This window comes from Hypanus sabinus, chromosome 2, assembly GCF_030144855.1.
Source record: "Hypanus sabinus isolate sHypSab1 chromosome 2, sHypSab1.hap1, whole genome shotgun sequence".
Taxonomy (NCBI): Eukaryota; Metazoa; Chordata; class Chondrichthyes; order Myliobatiformes; family Dasyatidae; genus Hypanus; species Hypanus sabinus.
In genome coordinates, this window is record NC_082707.1 from 146,571,073 (window position 1) to 146,587,992 (window position 16,920).

Below are 16,920 nucleotides of genomic sequence, written 5' to 3' on the forward strand. Positions count from 1 at the left end.
TCATTTTCACTGCTGCTTGGGCTTGAGAGTGAGGAAGGTTATCAGAAAGTCTCGAATTTTCTTGAAAGCCACCTGGAAGAACTGCAGAGCAAAATTGAACAGTATTTTTCCTCCCTTTCAATACAAGTGTATGACTATGTGAGGGACCCTTTCTCTGAATCTCCTACTCAGCCTAAGAATTTGACTTTGAGAAAAGACAGACAGACATACTTTAATGATCCCGAGGGAAATTCTGAGGGAAGAGGAAGAATCTTGTGAGCTGCAGTCTGATATTTACTGACCTGCCCTTGGACAAGTTCTGGATTTCTGTGAAAGAAGAGTATCCTGTCATTCATAGGAAAGCAATGAACATTTTGCTGCAGTTTTCAACTTCTTACATGTGTGAGCAAGCTTTGAGGATAGAAATCATCTCGTTTCAGTTGAAAGTGAAATCCATGTGTCCTTACCTCAAGTTTGAACCAGAATTGAATATTTGTGCAGCAAAAATAAACACAAGCACAGGTTTCACATGGTAGACCTGTATTTAAGCCTGATCATGTCATGTAGTAAGAAAATGTTTTTGAAAAGTCTTGTATAAAATTGTCTTAGGCTATACTTTTATTCATACTGCTTTGGCTTATGGTTTTTTACTAAAAAGTTACTATTCAACATTGTCAATAAATATTCATGTTGTAAATAATTAAAATCAATTTACAACCTTTCTTTAAATTAAATCTACAAAGTCTACCTTTAGAAAAATTAAATCTTATTTTGGTTTAAGCCAGTTATTTACCTTATTATATTTGCCTTATGAGTTTATAAAATTTACAAATGGAAAAGAAAGAGATTAAATTGAAGAAAGATAAGCTAAGCTTAACTACCTGTTCTTTTTTCAAGAAAGGTTGGTTGAAAGTTCATTCTCTACTCAAAAGAGCTTTGACAATTATTTTTGGATTATTATATCTACAACTTACTGATCACGCTACAATGTACTGTGAACTGTCAATATCATAATTTTTATACAGGGATTCCCTGAGACCTGAAAATTATTTCAAAGGTCAAAAAGGCTGAGAAAGTCTGGGCTGGAGTATTCACTGAGATTGTTAACCTCTCGCTTTGGCATTCTGTCAGACCCACTGGCTTCAAGCAGGCTTCACTTATACCGCTGCCTAAGAAGAACATAGTAACCGGCTTCAATGACTTATTATCAAGTAGCACTTACCCACAGTGATGAAGTGTTTTGTGAGGTTGGTCAAGTCCTGCCTGAGAATCAACTTGGATCTGCTCCAATTTGCCTAGAGACACAACAGGTTTACAGCAGATGCCATCTCATTGGCTATTCACTCAGCACTGGAACATCTGGACAGCAAAGATGAATACATCAGGATGCTCTATATTGACTACAGCTTGGCATTCGATACCATCATCCCTTCAAATCTAATCAATAAACTTCAAGACCTTGGTCTCAGTACCTCCTTGTACAACTGGATCCACAATTTCCTCACTTGCAGATCCCAGTCAGTTTGGATCAGCAACATCTCCTCCACAATCTCCATCAGCAAAAGTGCATCACAAGACTGGGTGTTTAGCACCCTGCTCTACTCACTTTACTCTTATGACTGTGTGGCTAAGCACAGCTCAAATGCCATATTAAGGTTGCTAATGACACCACCGTCATAGACCGAATTGGTGATGAATCAGCATACAGGAGGGGGGACTGAAAACCTGGCTGAGTGGTGCCACAGCAACAACCACTTACTCAAAGTCAGCAAGACCAAGGAGATTCAGGATGAGGAAACCAGAGGTACATGAGGTACTCCTCATTAGAGAATCAGAAATGGAGAGGATCAGAAACTTTAAATTCCTCTGTGTTATCATTTTAGAGGATTTGTCCTGGGCCCAGCACAAGTGCAATTTCAAAGTAAGCATGGCAGCGCCACTACTTCCTTAAGAGTTTGCGAAGATTTGGCATGACATCTGAATTTTTGAGAAACTTCTATAGATGTTTATTGGACGGTATGTTGACTGGCTGCATCACAGCCTGGTATGGAAACACCAATGCCCTTGAATGGAAAATCCTAAAAAAAAAGTAGTGGATATGGCCCAGTCCATCAGGGGTAAAGCTCTCCCCACCATTGAGCACATCACCCAAAGCATTGTCACAGGAAAGCAGCATCCATCATCAGGGATCCCTACCACCCTGGCCATCCTCTCTTCTCACTCTTGCCATCAGGAGTAAGGTACAGGAGCCTCAGGACTCACAATACTAGGTTCAGGGACAGTCCTTACCACTCAACCATCAGGCTCTTGAATCAAAGGTGATAACTTCACTCAACTTCACTTGCCCCATCATTGAAGTGTTCCCACAACCTATGGACTCACTTTCAAGGACCCTTCATCTCATGTTCTCAATATTTATAGCTTATTATTATTATTATTATTATTTCTTTCTTTTTGCTGTTGCCCAGTTTGTTGTCTTTGGCACACTAGTTGAATGCCCAAGTTGGTGCCATCCTTCATTGATTCTATTATGGTTATTATTCTTTTATGGATTTTTTCAGTATGCCCGCAAGAAAATAAATCTTATGGTTGTATATGGTGACATATATGTACAAACATTTGTACTTTGATAATAAATTTACTTTTAACTCTGATCTTCTACTTTAAATATATCCAATGACTTGGCTTCCACAGTCATCTGTGGCAATGAATTTCACAGATTCACTACTCTCTGGCAAAAGATATTCCTCTTCATCTTTGTTCTAAAGGGACGTCCTTCTATTCTGAGGCTAAGTCCTTTGGTCCACAACTCTCCCACTGATGAAACTTGCTCTCTATATCCACGCTATCAAGTCCTTTCAATATTTGATAGGTTCCAATGAGATTATCCCTCTTCCTTCTAACTTCCAGATAGTACAGGCCCAGAGCCATAAAATGCTCCTTATATATTAACCCTTTTATTCCTGGTATCATTCCTGTAAACCTCCTCTGGACCCTCTCCAATATCAGCACATCCTTACTTAGATATGGGGCTCTAAACTGTTCACAATGCTTTCACAACAGTCTGACTAATGCCTCATAAAACCTCAGCATTACATCCTTGCTTTATATTCCAGTCCTCTCGAAATGAGTGCTAACTTTGTATTTGTCTTCCTCCCAAGTCCCTTTGCACCTCAAATTTTTGAATTTTCACCCCATTTATAAAATAGTCTATGCTTTTATTGCTTCTACCAAACTGCATCATCATATACTTCCCAACACTGTATTCCATCTGCCATTTCTTTGCTCATTCTCCTAATCTGCCCAAGTCCTTCTACAGCCTCACAGCTTCCTCAACACTACCTGCTCCTCCACCTATCTTCATGGCATCTGCAAACTTGGCCAGCAATTCCATAATCCAAATCATTGACATACAAAGTAATAAAAAGCAGTCCCAAACATTGACCCCTGCAGGACACCACACGTCAGGGCAGCCAATCAGAAAAGGTTACCTTTATTCCCACTCTGCCTCCTGCCCATCAGCCAATGCTCCCATCAATGTTAGTAACTTTCCTGTAATACCATAGACTTTTATCTTATTAAGCATATCCACACTTTAATCTGTTGAATACTAAAAAAGGTTCAAGAACATCAGCAATCCAGACTTTCCATTATTGTTGCTTATCTGATTGATTCATTCGTCTATTTATAATTTCTGAAATAAAAACTTGACTGGAACTATACACCTTCCTGTAACAGTCAGTTATATCGGCCCCTTGACTGGCCGCTCTCACACAGTATTGTGCAGTTGCCATCAGTTCATATTTGCACCAATTTGTATGAACGCCGGATCATTTATTATCTGCCTTACTCTGTCCGCTAACAACCCTGGCCATTTTAAGTATTTGTGATATCCTGCATTGATTCCCTTGGTTCCTTAATATAAGAAAAATCTATTCTATCTTCTCTTATGTCCAGTTCAGCCCATTTAGCTTCCAGTGACTAGCAAAACATTGCCTCCATGTCTGCAGGTTTTTTTTTGCTGAGTGTCCCTTTAAAGTGTGCCTACCAAAAGTTCCTATTTCCTGTCGTCAGGCCACCGGATACACAATTTGAACTACGTTTATCAGATTTCCCCTTGGAGCTGGGGCGTACTTCAGCTAGATCTGCGACCAGCGGGAAGTCCGCATCAAGTGTAGTCAAGCCAGCTTTTTTTTACTTTGGATTTGAGAAAGTTGTGCGAAAGCAAACAGCTTCGGGGAGAGCTGACATGCTTCGTTCGTTCTTCGTTTTGCTTTGGCTCCAGAACTACTTGGAAAGGTCTGGTGTTCTCTCCCAAACACAAACGTTTTGCAACGGCGGGACGTGTTACAGTTTGCACTGGGATGGAGGTTCCTTTGCCCGGGCAAAGGAGAGGTGTGAAGCTAACAAAGGAGTTCTTACCTCCATGGAGAGTGAGCGCGAAGCAGAGAACATTCGGCAGCTTTTAGCAAGAAATGCGAATGCCTCGCTCCAGCCCCATTACCTGTGGATTGGACTTCACCTGAAGGTCAAACAGTGTTACATCGCTGAACAGCCCCTGCGAGGATTTACATGGATCAGCGGGAATGACAGTTCCACCTACAACCCCTGGATCGAGGAACCGCTGCAAACCTGCACTCACGACAGATGCGTGGCACTTGTGGCAAACTTCACAACACGAGTACAACTCAAGTGGAATGCTTTAGCGTGTAACGCCAAAAGTTGCGAAGGTTTCATCTGTAAGTATCAGTTGTGCGAAAGCCTAAGTGCTGATGTGGGAACGGTCGCTTACAGCCTTCCTTTACACACTCGCAGCCAGTTCTTCCCTCGTGTTCCCAGAGATTCGGCTGCACTCATTACTTGCAGCAATGGCAAGTCAGTTGCTGTGAGATGTGGGCTACAGCGGGGGCAAATTAAATGGTTATATTCGGGAAACTTGGAATCTCTATGCAACAGCTGTGGGGAAATTACAAAAAATGACTTTTGTCAAAATAGATGTTTTCGGACGGCCGAGGAGGACTTCTGTTTCTGTGACAAGGGTTTCTCAGCGAATCTTCATCTGTACAGATGCGTTTCCGAGGCAGACTTGGAAAACAGTTTCAACGCGTCGTACGGGACTTTCCTGAAAGTTGAGATCCCAGTTGCCAACCCCATTTCCCCTGCTACCTCAATATCAGCGCCCACTTCATCAATAACTTTGCCCGGCCATGCTGACAATTCTACGACCACCTTTCGTTCAGATGTCAGAGGCTTAGAGAGCGAGGCCCGCTCTAACGCGCCCTTCCTGCTCTACCAAGTTTTTATTGGGGTCCTAGCTCTGATGCTGCTGGTTGCAGTTGCGGTTATAATTATCATGAAGCGGGAGAACAAGGGTGCTCAGGAAAAGCAACTTCAGGCATTTCGAATGGAAATCAAAAATGCGGATTCTGCGCTCCGAGAAGACGAAAACGCCCCAGAGAATACCACCATAAATATTACAAATGAAAACCATTACATGGAGACACCTCCGGCGAGTGAAAAAGAGTTTAACTTGCCCAAGGAAAATGGTGAAATAAGTGTTTCGGTAGCACAGTGAGGAACCACACGGAGGTGCTCTGTCTAACGCTGTGACCCATAACTGGCCCAGTGTCCAAGTTCACTTAAATGTGCGTTAGATCTTTCTTTAAAGTGCAATGGTCAGTCAAAGTGGCCAGCACCTTTCCTGTAAAGGAAACTCAAGTAATACTAGACAGTTCTAAAAGGCTGGACGACAGAAATGGTGCCTGTGTTACTTATCCATTGTATGTTGAATCATATATATGCCTAGGTATTTCAAATGGAGATACGAGAGAGAGAGAGAGCAGTTGCTGGAGATCTGTAGCAACACACGCAAATCGGCGGAGGAACTCCAGATCAGGCGGCACTCATAGAGAGAAACAAACAGTTGACGTCTCAGTCCTGCTGAAGGGTCTCAGTCCAAAACGACGACTGTCCATTGCTCAAGCGGAATGGTTCGGCGCGCCGACTGAAATTGTGTGAATTACTCTGTAATCCTCTGGCTGACTTGGATGCTTCCAGTAGATTTGTATAAACATTACAGTGACTGGGACATACAGAAAACGTGGTCATTTAGTTACTAGCTGTGCAAATATGCCAACAGGCGCGAGAATTCAATAGGCAACACAAACCACGTAGTTCTGTTGACATTGATCTGATGAGTAAATCTCGTTTCCAGGAAACACGCGGCTGCACGGATGCTGTTAAAATACGAACACTCCACACCAGAGGAAAGGGATGCACCCCAAATTTATTGCGAGTTTATATTAAATGGATATGTGTATTTGAATTTAAATGTTAAAGAAGTTAACGACGATCTCCGCGGAACATAAACGTACTATTTATATTAGTCAGAGAATGGATCGATCCAGTCTAGTGGTCAACATTCGCAGGGCACATTGTGGCAAAATAAAAACCCACACAGCATCGGTTTTGAAGCGAACACATTCTTTAAACAAGATTTTCCTGAGAGGCCCTGCCAGGCAATATTACATCAGTGACCATCAAGGAGATTGCAGCTTGGATATGAATCACTAGTGTGTTCCATGCCGAAGGATTTACTGCCTTGTTTCCTCATGAAAATGAACGACAGATATTAACACGAGAGATTCTAGAGATCGTGGTAATGCTGAGCAACACACACGGAATACTGGGGAAAGGCAGCCGGTCGGGCAGAGTCGATGGCAGGAAATAATGTTCCGGGCAGACACTTTATCACGACTGGAAAAGAAGAGAGCAGAAGGCAGAATAAGAAGATGGGAGGGGGGGGGGGGGGTGAGCTAGCAGGTGATAGGTGAAGGGAGGAAAGTAAGTGGGTGGGGAGGGGAATGAAGTAGGAAGCTGGGAGGTGATAGGTGAACGTGATAAAGGGCCAAAGAAGAGGTCTAATAGACGGGGATAGTGGACCTCCGAAAAAAGGGAGGGAGGAAGGGAATCGGAAGGAGGTGGTGGGCAGGTGAGGAAAAGAGTAAGAGTGAGAGGGTAACCCGAATGGGAAATTGAAAAAAGGGCGGGGATGTTCATGACGCGAGGTTGCAAGCTACCAAGACGGACTTTACATTAAATTGGTGTGCTCCTCCGACCTGAGTTTGGCCTCATCATGGCAGCGGAGGGAATGGGAAGTCGAAATGAGTTGGGTGGCCACTGTAAAGTCCAGTCTTTAGCAGAACAAAGGTACTTCACAATCCGTCCCCCAGTCTGCGTCCGATCTCGCCGTTGTGGAAGAGGCCGCACCAGCAGCACCGGATACCGACAGAGGGAGGGGGATGCAGGGGCAGGCATAGCACTGGCTCCGCCTGAAAGATAAGTGTCAGGAGAGGAATAAGTGGGGAGGGGAGAGTGGACAGGGAGTCGCATAGAGTGCGATTCCTCTGAAAAGCGCGGGGTGGGGGGGGGGGTTGTTGTGCTTTCTGATAGCATCGGTTGCAGATCGCGGATATTACGCAGCGTGTTGTGCTAGACACAGAAGTTGGTGCGGCACTAAGACAAGTGGAACTCCATCCCTGTTGTGACGGCGGCAGAATGGGGTGAGGGCAGATGAGCGAGAAGTGGAAAAGACGCGGGCAGTATCGAAGGTGGTGGAAAGGAAACCCCGTGTTTTGGAAAAAAGGACATCTCAGATGTTCTGGAATGGAAAGCGTCAGCATGAGAACAGATGTGGCGAAGACGGAGGAGCTGAGAGCAGGGAATATCAGTTTTATAAGTGGCAAGGTGGGAAGAGGTACGGTCAAGATAACTGTGAAGTTCAGAAGGTTGGTAAAGACGTCCAGAGATGGGGGGAAAGTGTCAGAGATGGGAAAAGAGATTACGCATTCTCTCCGGTAAATCTTAGCATGAATTTGATTGTGCCTTTTCATACTTACTAACTAGAGGAACGTTGCAAGAATTCGGCCAAAGCCCGGAGTTTCTCAGAGCTAAGTAATTCAGGGAGGATGTTTATCAATTTATTAGTTCAGCAGTAGTCTTCCTAAACGCAATGGGGGGGGGGCATACGTGGCGTTTGTAGTAAGAAAGCAGCATTGGGGGGGGGGGGGGGAGTTATCAATTCACAGTCAAATGATCCGTCCGAACCATAAATTAGTTGTCTGCTGACTATTTGAGGCTTCAATGTAGTGAGAGTTAGGAATGTATATCTGTTTGTTCACTCGGTCAAAGATGAATCATCAGGTATTGACGGAAAAGCACGGACGTTTTAGATCTTAATATTGTAAATGTGAAGGAAAATTGTGTGAGTTAAAGATTTTGATAGACAAAGGGTTAATATTAGTTTTCGAATTAGGAAACCAGTTTCCGGCTTAGTTTGTGGGAGATATGGCTTTATATTTTAGCAGAACCAGTCTTAGAATAAATGCTTGCAGATACTTACCCTGTAAGGAAACGAGACAAACTGTTAATACAAAGTTGCATACAGGACTGATTTTTTTTTTTAAAAAGGGCTGTTGCTATGGGTATCGCTTATCACAAGAGAACTGCGTGTGAACCTAGCTTATATTTTGTAATTCACAGTGTTAATCAAACAACCTTTGCTTTTGCAATCGATTTGTACATCTATAAAAGGAGCAGTGCTCTCTGTATTATTTGGAGTTCCAGTCCCTACGATATCGTGAATAAAGCTCTCTTTACTTCGAAGTCCGTGTTTAATTTACTTGCAATCAACTTTAATTGAATTTCCTTAGCAAATTAATTTCCCTAACTAAATTTTTAAAAACCCCTGTATTTAATGCCGCGCACACAAAGTGCTGGTGGAACGCAGCAGGCCAGGCAGCATCTATAGGGAGAAGCACAGTCGACTGTACTTCTTGTACATTTCCTGTACATTGTGTGTGTTGCTTGGATTTCCAGCATCTGCAGATTTCCTCGTGTTTGCGTATTTAACGCTGCCGCAACCTGATGGGGGTGGGGCGGGTATTAAAGGGCGACCCAAAGCGAAACTGCTCACAATCTGGATGGGCCAAAGTTATTCTCCCAGAATGGCTTCCCACTTGAATAAAGCGCAGAACAGTAATAACATCGTATTGTTTGGCTTTAAGGCTCAAGTGAGTTCTTACGTACCAAACGTCATTTTGCCAATTAGTTTTTTTTATGGAGAGCGCCATTAAAGAAAAACAGTTAATTGCCTAAAGAGCGTAATTTTATGGGCGATGAAAGATAAGAGTCCTTTGATGAAAGAAGGCAGAAATCCTGTAGCATCAGTCAAACAAATATTACAAACTACCTCTCACTGTCTAGTTTTAAGGAGTCATTGGCCATCGTGTAGCAAGGCGGTGAGAAATTAATGGGGGGGGGGAACTTTAATTTAATCAGTTTTGAAATACTACATCATTGACACACCGAAGAAGTCCGCACATAGCAACATTTTTAAACGATTCTAGCCAACATCAACACAAAGTTTCCAGCATGGTTTAAACGCGACAATTCTTATCTGAATTAAGCTTAAGATGAATTAGAGAGAAATTTCATATTATGTATTGCATATAAAAGCGACTGAACAGTTCAAATAGGCGAGAGATCGCGGCCTTACTAAACCTGTTATATTTCTTCACAACCTAAAGCATTACAGCAGGGGACGCGACCAGAAAACAGAACAGAGAGGCAGAAATCTGTCCCACTAATCGAGTTATCGAGCCAAAGGAGAGCACCTTTGTTGGGTTCTCCTCGCTGCCCCGCGATTCCTCAGAGGGTGGTTGTTCTTGAGGTACACGTGCCATTGCGATAGACACTCTCTGATTCCAGTTGATCTTGCTGGAACTCCTCCACGCTGTACGCCCTGCTTTTGAGGGCCGTGGCATAGTAATCTATGGGCTCCTCCACCACATTGTCCAGCCACCGGAGACACAAGATTCTCTGGAACGACCGCTTGAAGTTGTCCGAGAGAAAGCCGTAAAGAATGGGGTTGGCGCAGCTGTTGGCGTAACCCAAGACGACCACGAGCTGGCTGACGGTCAGATTCTGTCGTCCCAGAAATATCTTCACTAACTGAACTATGTAAAATGGCATCCAGCACATCACAAACACAGTCACCACCATCATCACCATCAAGGTGATCTTCCTCTCCGACTTCTTGCGCTGTTGCCACCCTGCTTTAAGGGCAACCACTCTCATTTTGACAATGATGAGAATATAGCATAGGCAGATGGCAACAACGGGGATGAGAAACCCCATTAGGAATGTGTAGACCACGAACACCTCAAGCCACTGCCTGTCAGGCTTTGGCATCTGCATATTGCAGATGATCGAGCCGTCAGAGCTGGGGGCCGTGTCTGCAAAGATGACAATGGGCAGGATCACCAGTATGGACAGGAGCCACACGGCCAGGTTGACTATTTTAGCTATGGTGGGTCTTCTGTAACTGGCAGCTTTGATGGGGTGCACCACCGCGATGTACCTGTCCACACTGAGAACAGTGAGACAGTAGATGCTGGTGAACATGTTGACCGCATCCACGCTGAGGACCAGGCGGCAGAGCAACGAGCCGAAGGGCCAGTGGTTCAGCAAGGTGGATGTTACCAGGAATGGCACGCTTAACATGAGCAGCTCGTCGGCGATGGCCAGGTTCAAGATGTAGATGTTAGTTGCCGTCTTCATTTTGGCATACTTTAGGATCACGTATATGACCAAGGAATTCCCACACAATCCAACAAAGCAGACGACGGAGTAGATGAATGAGATGAAGATAGCGCGACTAGACGCGCCGCTTGTAGTCCCATTGTGCGTAAAATTGGCACCGTTCATGACATCGTCTGGGTTGGCAGAGACATTGGACAACATACTGTATCCTCAGAAACTATCGTAAAGGCTTTCCTTCTCAAATCCTCGCTTGCCCGTTTCTCGCCTGCAATGCGTACGACATCTCCTCTTTGCTTTTATCCGTTCCGACCATTCCGACTTCTCAAGTGTCGGACGCTCCAGCAAAAGTCTGGAGACGATGCCCGATCCTCTCTCGCAGACAAGCTGCTGTATATTTAACAGGTCAATGATTAACAGGCAAACATCAGCAATGGCAGCCTGGCAGCTCTCACTATTGTACTGCGGCTAGAGGTGGCGTGGTTGTCCGCCGCAAGGCACAACGCCGCTTTCGGAGACCTGAGATCGTGCAGTGGATCCAATGCCCGTAAGGTGGGTGCGCAGCTGACTTTGTATGAGCTACGCGGATCGCAGCTTTATGCAAACAATCAATCACGAAAGCCAACTCTCCGATTTCTTCAGGTATTGGTGCAAATTGCGAGTCACGTGTCCAGCTTGTCATACAATGCGCGATAACTGAGCAATGCACATAGACCGGCGTTCGGCTGTGCACTGTAAAAGTTAGATGCGAGAAAGACAGTGCTGTGGGAAACCTACGGGCTCACAATTAAACAAGATGAACTGTACAATCAGAATAACTTATTGCATGGCAGCCTATTTCAGACTAACTGTGTAAATTGAGGCTGTCACCTGAACCAAAGCCGGTCATTAATATATCTGATTATTTTTCTCTGGATTCCATATTTAGCAGGATACGAGGGGCTTCGATCCGTTCGCAATGATTTTATTTTAGCCCCATCATTTCTGCGTTTTGCAACCTCGTCTGAACAAGTGAGCGATGAAATTCGCAATGCTTTGATAGCCCTGTGAAAGTGAAACCAGAAGCAACCGCCTCCATAGGAGGCAATTTCTTAAAACAAATACCAGTAATCACCCATGACTACTGTTTGCAGAGCTGTATTTGTGAGTACGGTGCACAACATTTGATTTCATGACTAATTTAATTTCTGACTCAAATGTTCAAACTGTAATCGATCGCCGGGTGCGCTCTTTCCCGTTTCCGTGTCATTAATCTAGCAATGTGTTTAATTTTCATAAAAATGTTGTTACAATCACCAGACTTTGATCAGAATGGCATTTATACCTTATCTTCGCTGTTACACGGCGGGAACCGCAGATTGACATTTGGATGTGCCTTACCAAACATGCTCTTTCACTCAGAAATTTATTTATATCAACTTCACCTTTACTTGCTAAAAAAGATAACGATATTGGCCGGGGTTTGGGTATTTTGGATTCAATTAAATAAGAACAGAAGAACAGGAAACGGAAGGATCCGGCCATTCGCTTCCTCGCGATCGTCCCAACGTACGTCTTTTACCTCACTGTCACTTTCCTGCATTAATCGCATATCATTTGATTTCCCTAAACTCTTAAAACATATTCTTGATATACTTAGCCACCACAGCCCCCCCTTTTGAGAATCCAAATGATTCGCTAGTCTGTGGATGAAGAAATCTCTTTTCATGTCAGCTAAGGATGGACTATCCCTTAAAGTAACACTTTTACTACAGCCAGGGGAACCACAATCCCTAGAAACTACTTTGTAAGAACTTCATATATTTAAATGTGGATAATTTTCATATTGTTTTAATAAGTTGAATGATTAAACTCCAAAAATCACTGTAGTAGGAACAAATGAACACGCTGTTTATATGCATCTGCTATATGCATTTTTTCCCTCGAAGTATTACTCACTTTTGAAAGTAGTAGTTCTGCTGCATTATTGGAAACTTTAAAATATCCTGTTGCTCAGTGAGCGAAATGCTGTATTACACATGTAAACAATGTCTTTAATTTACACTGCGATCGATTATAAAGAAACTGGCAAGACCTTCTTTGTTAGTTAATGCATAAGAAATATATTTTAATGATTTTGCCACATGGAACTACCGGCACTTACCTGTTTAAATAATTGCAAGTCCGGGATTTTGTGCTCAGGTTACCATACGGGATCTCCCAGTTTTTTTCCTGCCGGCACACCCGTAATAGGAAATCGGTGAGTTCGTGCTGCTCCTGTCTTCCTGTAGAGCACAGCTCAACCAGGATTCATTAACATTTAAAGTTGCCGAAGGATCCGTAACCCCTTTGAACTTAGAGGGATTGTCAAACTATGAAAAAAAGGGGGATCGGTTTTTCTTTATGTTTGTTAAACTTTAGTGAGTATAAAAGTTTTGGGGACATTCTGCAGCATTTAAAAATCTTAAAGCTTTCTCAGCCGGGGGAAGTTGAGGGCAGGGATTCGCCAGCAATCAATATTTTGAGAACGTGTGGAACCTTCTTTACTGCAGTGCTGGCCCTACTGGCGGCCAGTCCAGGCGTCTCAACTCAGCCGCAAAATAGAAACTCGGCTATTTACTGTGCACGCCTCACTTTGTCTCGCAGACCAATTCGAATCCGTGTTAACAAACATATAAACAGTCACCTGAATTTAGCATTTGTCCAATCTAATTTTATTACAAATATCGATGTAAATATTAACTAATATAATAATAACTGCAAATTCCCATAATTTTATAATGAACAAAGTATAAGGGAGGCAGCGTCCCGGTTAGCACAAGGCTTCACAGTACCAATGACTAGGGTTCAATTTCCGCCACTGCCTGGAAGAAGTTAATAAGTTCACCCCGTGACTAGCTGGATTTTCTCCCACTGTCCGAAGACCTACTGGTTGGTAGGCTAATTGTTCATGTAAATTGTCCGGTGACTGGGCTGGGATTAAATTAGGGGATTGCTGGGTGGTGCAGCTTGGAGGGCTGGAAGGGCCTTTTTCCTGTTTTATCAGATAGACAGATAAAATAGATTAGATAGATAGATATTCCAGTTACTTTATTACCAAACCTAGTTTAAAATAAAAGCATTGCCTCTGCCATAAGGATTTGTCCATACAAAATTACGCAGCATTTAACTCACTAAGTAATAGAAGATTTTAAAGTTTTCAATGATATGGTACCTTAACAACTTTTAAAAGTGAATAACAACATTCAAACAGTAATGGTGTTTGGCTATAGGATTCAAAATTCTTTGTTTCATTGTGTGAAGCATTGAGTAAAAGATTGGGAGTTCATGTTGCAGTTGTACAAAACATTGCCAAAACCACCACTTAGAGAATTTGTCCAATTTTGCTCTCTGCACTGTGGTAGTGATAGAATGCAGAAGTGATTCACCAGCATTGTTGTCTGGGATGCTGTGTTGTATTTCTAAGGAGAGACTGGGCAGGCTGCACTTACCTTCACTTGAATGTATGCAGCTAAGGAGTGACCTTATCGAGGGTTAAAAAATTATGAAGGTCATCGATAGGATAGATAGAATAATTTTCACAGGAGAATCTACAATTAGAGAGCACAAGTGAGAGGGAAGAAAGTTTAAGGAGATCAGAGGGGTAGGTTTAAACACAGAGGGTGATGCAAATCTGGAGTGAACAACCAGAGGAGATAGTGGAGGCAGATGTAATTACAAACTTTAAAGGGCACTTGGATAGGAAAGGCATGGGGGATATAAGCAAATTGCAGGCAAATGAGATGAGCGTTGTTAGGTATCATGGTTGGAATGGATGAAGAAATGGAAAGGCCCAATTTCTTTGATGTTTAATTTTGGAGATTCAACATATTGTCAAAGATTGGCAGCAAATTAAATAGTACTGGATTTGAAGATTAATTACGAATGGAAATGGTACAGTAGTACATATATAAGCAATTCTGTTTTCTCAATCAATGGAATGTAGTTAAATGTTTTAGTACAGTCGTGGCTAGTCAATGTTATTTTGTAAAAAAATAAAGATGACTCTTACAGCACATTTATTAAAATGTAACCTGTATAAAGATGACTTGCTCATCAAACACAAGAACAATAACTTCCTGTCAAAATTGCTCTGCACTCCAGAAATTCCTTCTGACAGGACACTGTGGAGATAGCTGTGAAATGCAATTCATGGGGTATATTTCCTATTAGAAAATCATCAAACACACCAGAAACATTAAAACCTGTCTACTTAAGTGGAACTAGTTTGAAATGCTTGTTAAATTTGTAATACTGCTAAAACATCTGAAAATTAACTTTAATTCACTTGTCAAGTGTGAAATCTCATTCCTACAGCTGTTAATTATTTGATACTCTACAAAATAATTAAAAAATTTATTGCTTTTTCTTAATCCCATTATTCTTCCTCGTTATTTCAGTTTTTGAGCATTAGACATTCAAATTAACTCTCCGCATTTTGACTGCTCACCTCATGTAAGTTATCTTGATCTAATTCATTAATTGATTACAGAACTCCCAAGGTTCTTAGAAAGGGCAGTGTACAGAATGGATTCCCAATTAGTGCAATTTACAGTGCAAAACCCCATGGAATGTGTCTGTGAGATGTCATTTGCTTCTCAGAACAATATCTGACCCATTGTTTTTAAAACTTATGATATAATTATGTGGTTAATAAAAAGCTAATTTCAAGCATTTCTGTTCATTGGAGTTGTATTATACAGATTTTGTCTGGAGATGAGTGGTGTTTGTGACTGGTGGGGTGGGGATCGGGGGCTCTAAATTACATAACTTCAAAATAGTTGTGAGGCTCATGGTATACAATGACTAGTGCCCATTGATTACAATGCAGGCAGCACACCAGCACACTGCTCACTTAACAGCTTCAACATCCAGCTTGGCAGCAACCACACTGCAGTACGACTGGTGTTCCAACCTTAGGATATCGCAGTGTATGCCTCACTCCATTAAAGTCAGACCAAGATGCTTAAAGTTAGAGTGCAGTGCTAAAGGGAATATGCTTTCTCGGGGGAGGAGGTAGAGGGCACTGGAGTACCCTCCAGATCTAGGAACCGCTGAAAAATAGCATCGATGGGACAGTGGACATTGTACAAGAGGTTTTGCAAGAGAAGATGGAAAAGAGAGATGTTCTGTACTCTGGTAAGTTGGTAGTGGGGGAAGGGATGTTGGATGTCATTGTCCTTCTAGGTAAATATTTGGAAGGCAGGACAATCAGAAGATACGGTAGTCAGTGCCAGGTCTGGAGTTGTGATGCAGTTACATTAGTAATCAAGCTAGGTGATGCATTTAAAAATGTCATAGGTCACTAACAAAAACAACTTCAGACTCCACTCAATTCACCACACTCACGTTACTTACCTACAGATCATTGCTATCAATCACGCTCATACTCAGTTTTCATGTGTTCCAACACACCCATATCCTATGTCCTCAGGTTCCAGCTAACAGAGAAATGCTGCCAATCTATTGGGTTTATGGATATTACCCCACGTACCTACTTCCAACTTTTGCTTCTTATCAGCCCTTTATTGGTGGACACGAACTATATTCCACTTCAAAACTCCTCCCATCTGGAGTTCCGGTACCAGCGTAAAAGAGGTGCAGTGAGCAGCCATCCCAATGTCACAATAAGTTCGAGTGGCCATGGATGACATTGGTAACTATTTATTAATCATTTTTTTTTGGCTTTTCATATTTTTCGTTGATAGTTTTAACAAGTTAAAAATAGTTTGTGATTTCTTTTTTAAATGTTTGCAACTGTCTGAAATATTCAAGCACATTCAGCAAGTCAGACATTGCTGAGGGGCTCAGCTATAGGTGCTTACTTTCTCTGGGTGCCCCAGTCACCAACACCCCACACACGGCCCTGCGATCCTTGCCCCTTCAAGTCCCGCTCACAGCACTGGATCTCACAGCGGGACTTTTGTTAGGGTGCTGGGTGGGGTGTGTGAACGGTAAGCACCCACAGACAGACCACCTCTTAACACAAATTCTGACACGGTGTGTGAGATATTAACTGACTGTGAGTGCACACCGCACACAGGTTAGAGCCTGAGGCAATGGAAACAGTTTTGATTTCATAGCCAAAGCAGATTCGGCACCTAGCTCCTGCATGGTGAAGAGCACACATCATTACTGTCCACCGTTTATTTTTGGAACAGTAAGTTTTATGCCTTGCACTGTGCCATACTGCAAAACAATATATTTCATTGCATATGTCAGTTATAATAAACCAAATTCTGCATCTGCATGCAAAAAAACAGCACGCTTAGTTGTAAAATGTTCCACAATCCGGCTGGGCCCCACAGTCTCTCCAAATTTTTA

At 42.7% G+C, this 16,920-nt stretch overlaps 2 protein-coding genes across 2 annotated transcripts; one reads left to right on the top strand and one right to left on the bottom strand.

Moving 5' to 3' along the window:
• Window positions 1-4,123: 4,123 nt before the first annotated feature.
• clec14a (C-type lectin domain containing 14A) lies at window positions 4,124-6,793 on the top strand. Its single transcript, XM_059956563.1, has one exon. It carries the CDS (start codon window positions 4,229-4,231, stop codon window positions 5,552-5,554), a length of 1,326 nt encoding a protein of 441 aa, XP_059812546.1. The 5' UTR covers window positions 4,124-4,228; the 3' UTR covers window positions 5,555-6,793.
• A 2,324-nt stretch (window positions 6,794-9,117) lies between these two features.
• On the bottom strand, window positions 9,118-11,009 carry sstr1a (somatostatin receptor 1a). The gene has a single exon (XM_059956573.1). It carries the CDS (start codon window positions 10,780-10,782, stop codon window positions 9,688-9,690), a length of 1,095 nt encoding a protein of 364 aa, XP_059812556.1. The 5' UTR covers window positions 10,783-11,009; the 3' UTR covers window positions 9,118-9,687.
• Window positions 11,010-16,920: the final 5,911 nt, after the last annotated feature.

Coding starts and splice junctions, on each gene's coding strand:
- sstr1a (XM_059956573.1), bottom strand. CDS start 10,782: ATGTTGTCCAATGTCTCTGCCAACCCAGACGATGTCATGAACGGTGCC.
- clec14a (XM_059956563.1), top strand. CDS start 4,229: ATGCTTCGTTCGTTCTTCGTTTTGCTTTGGCTCCAGAACTACTTGGAA.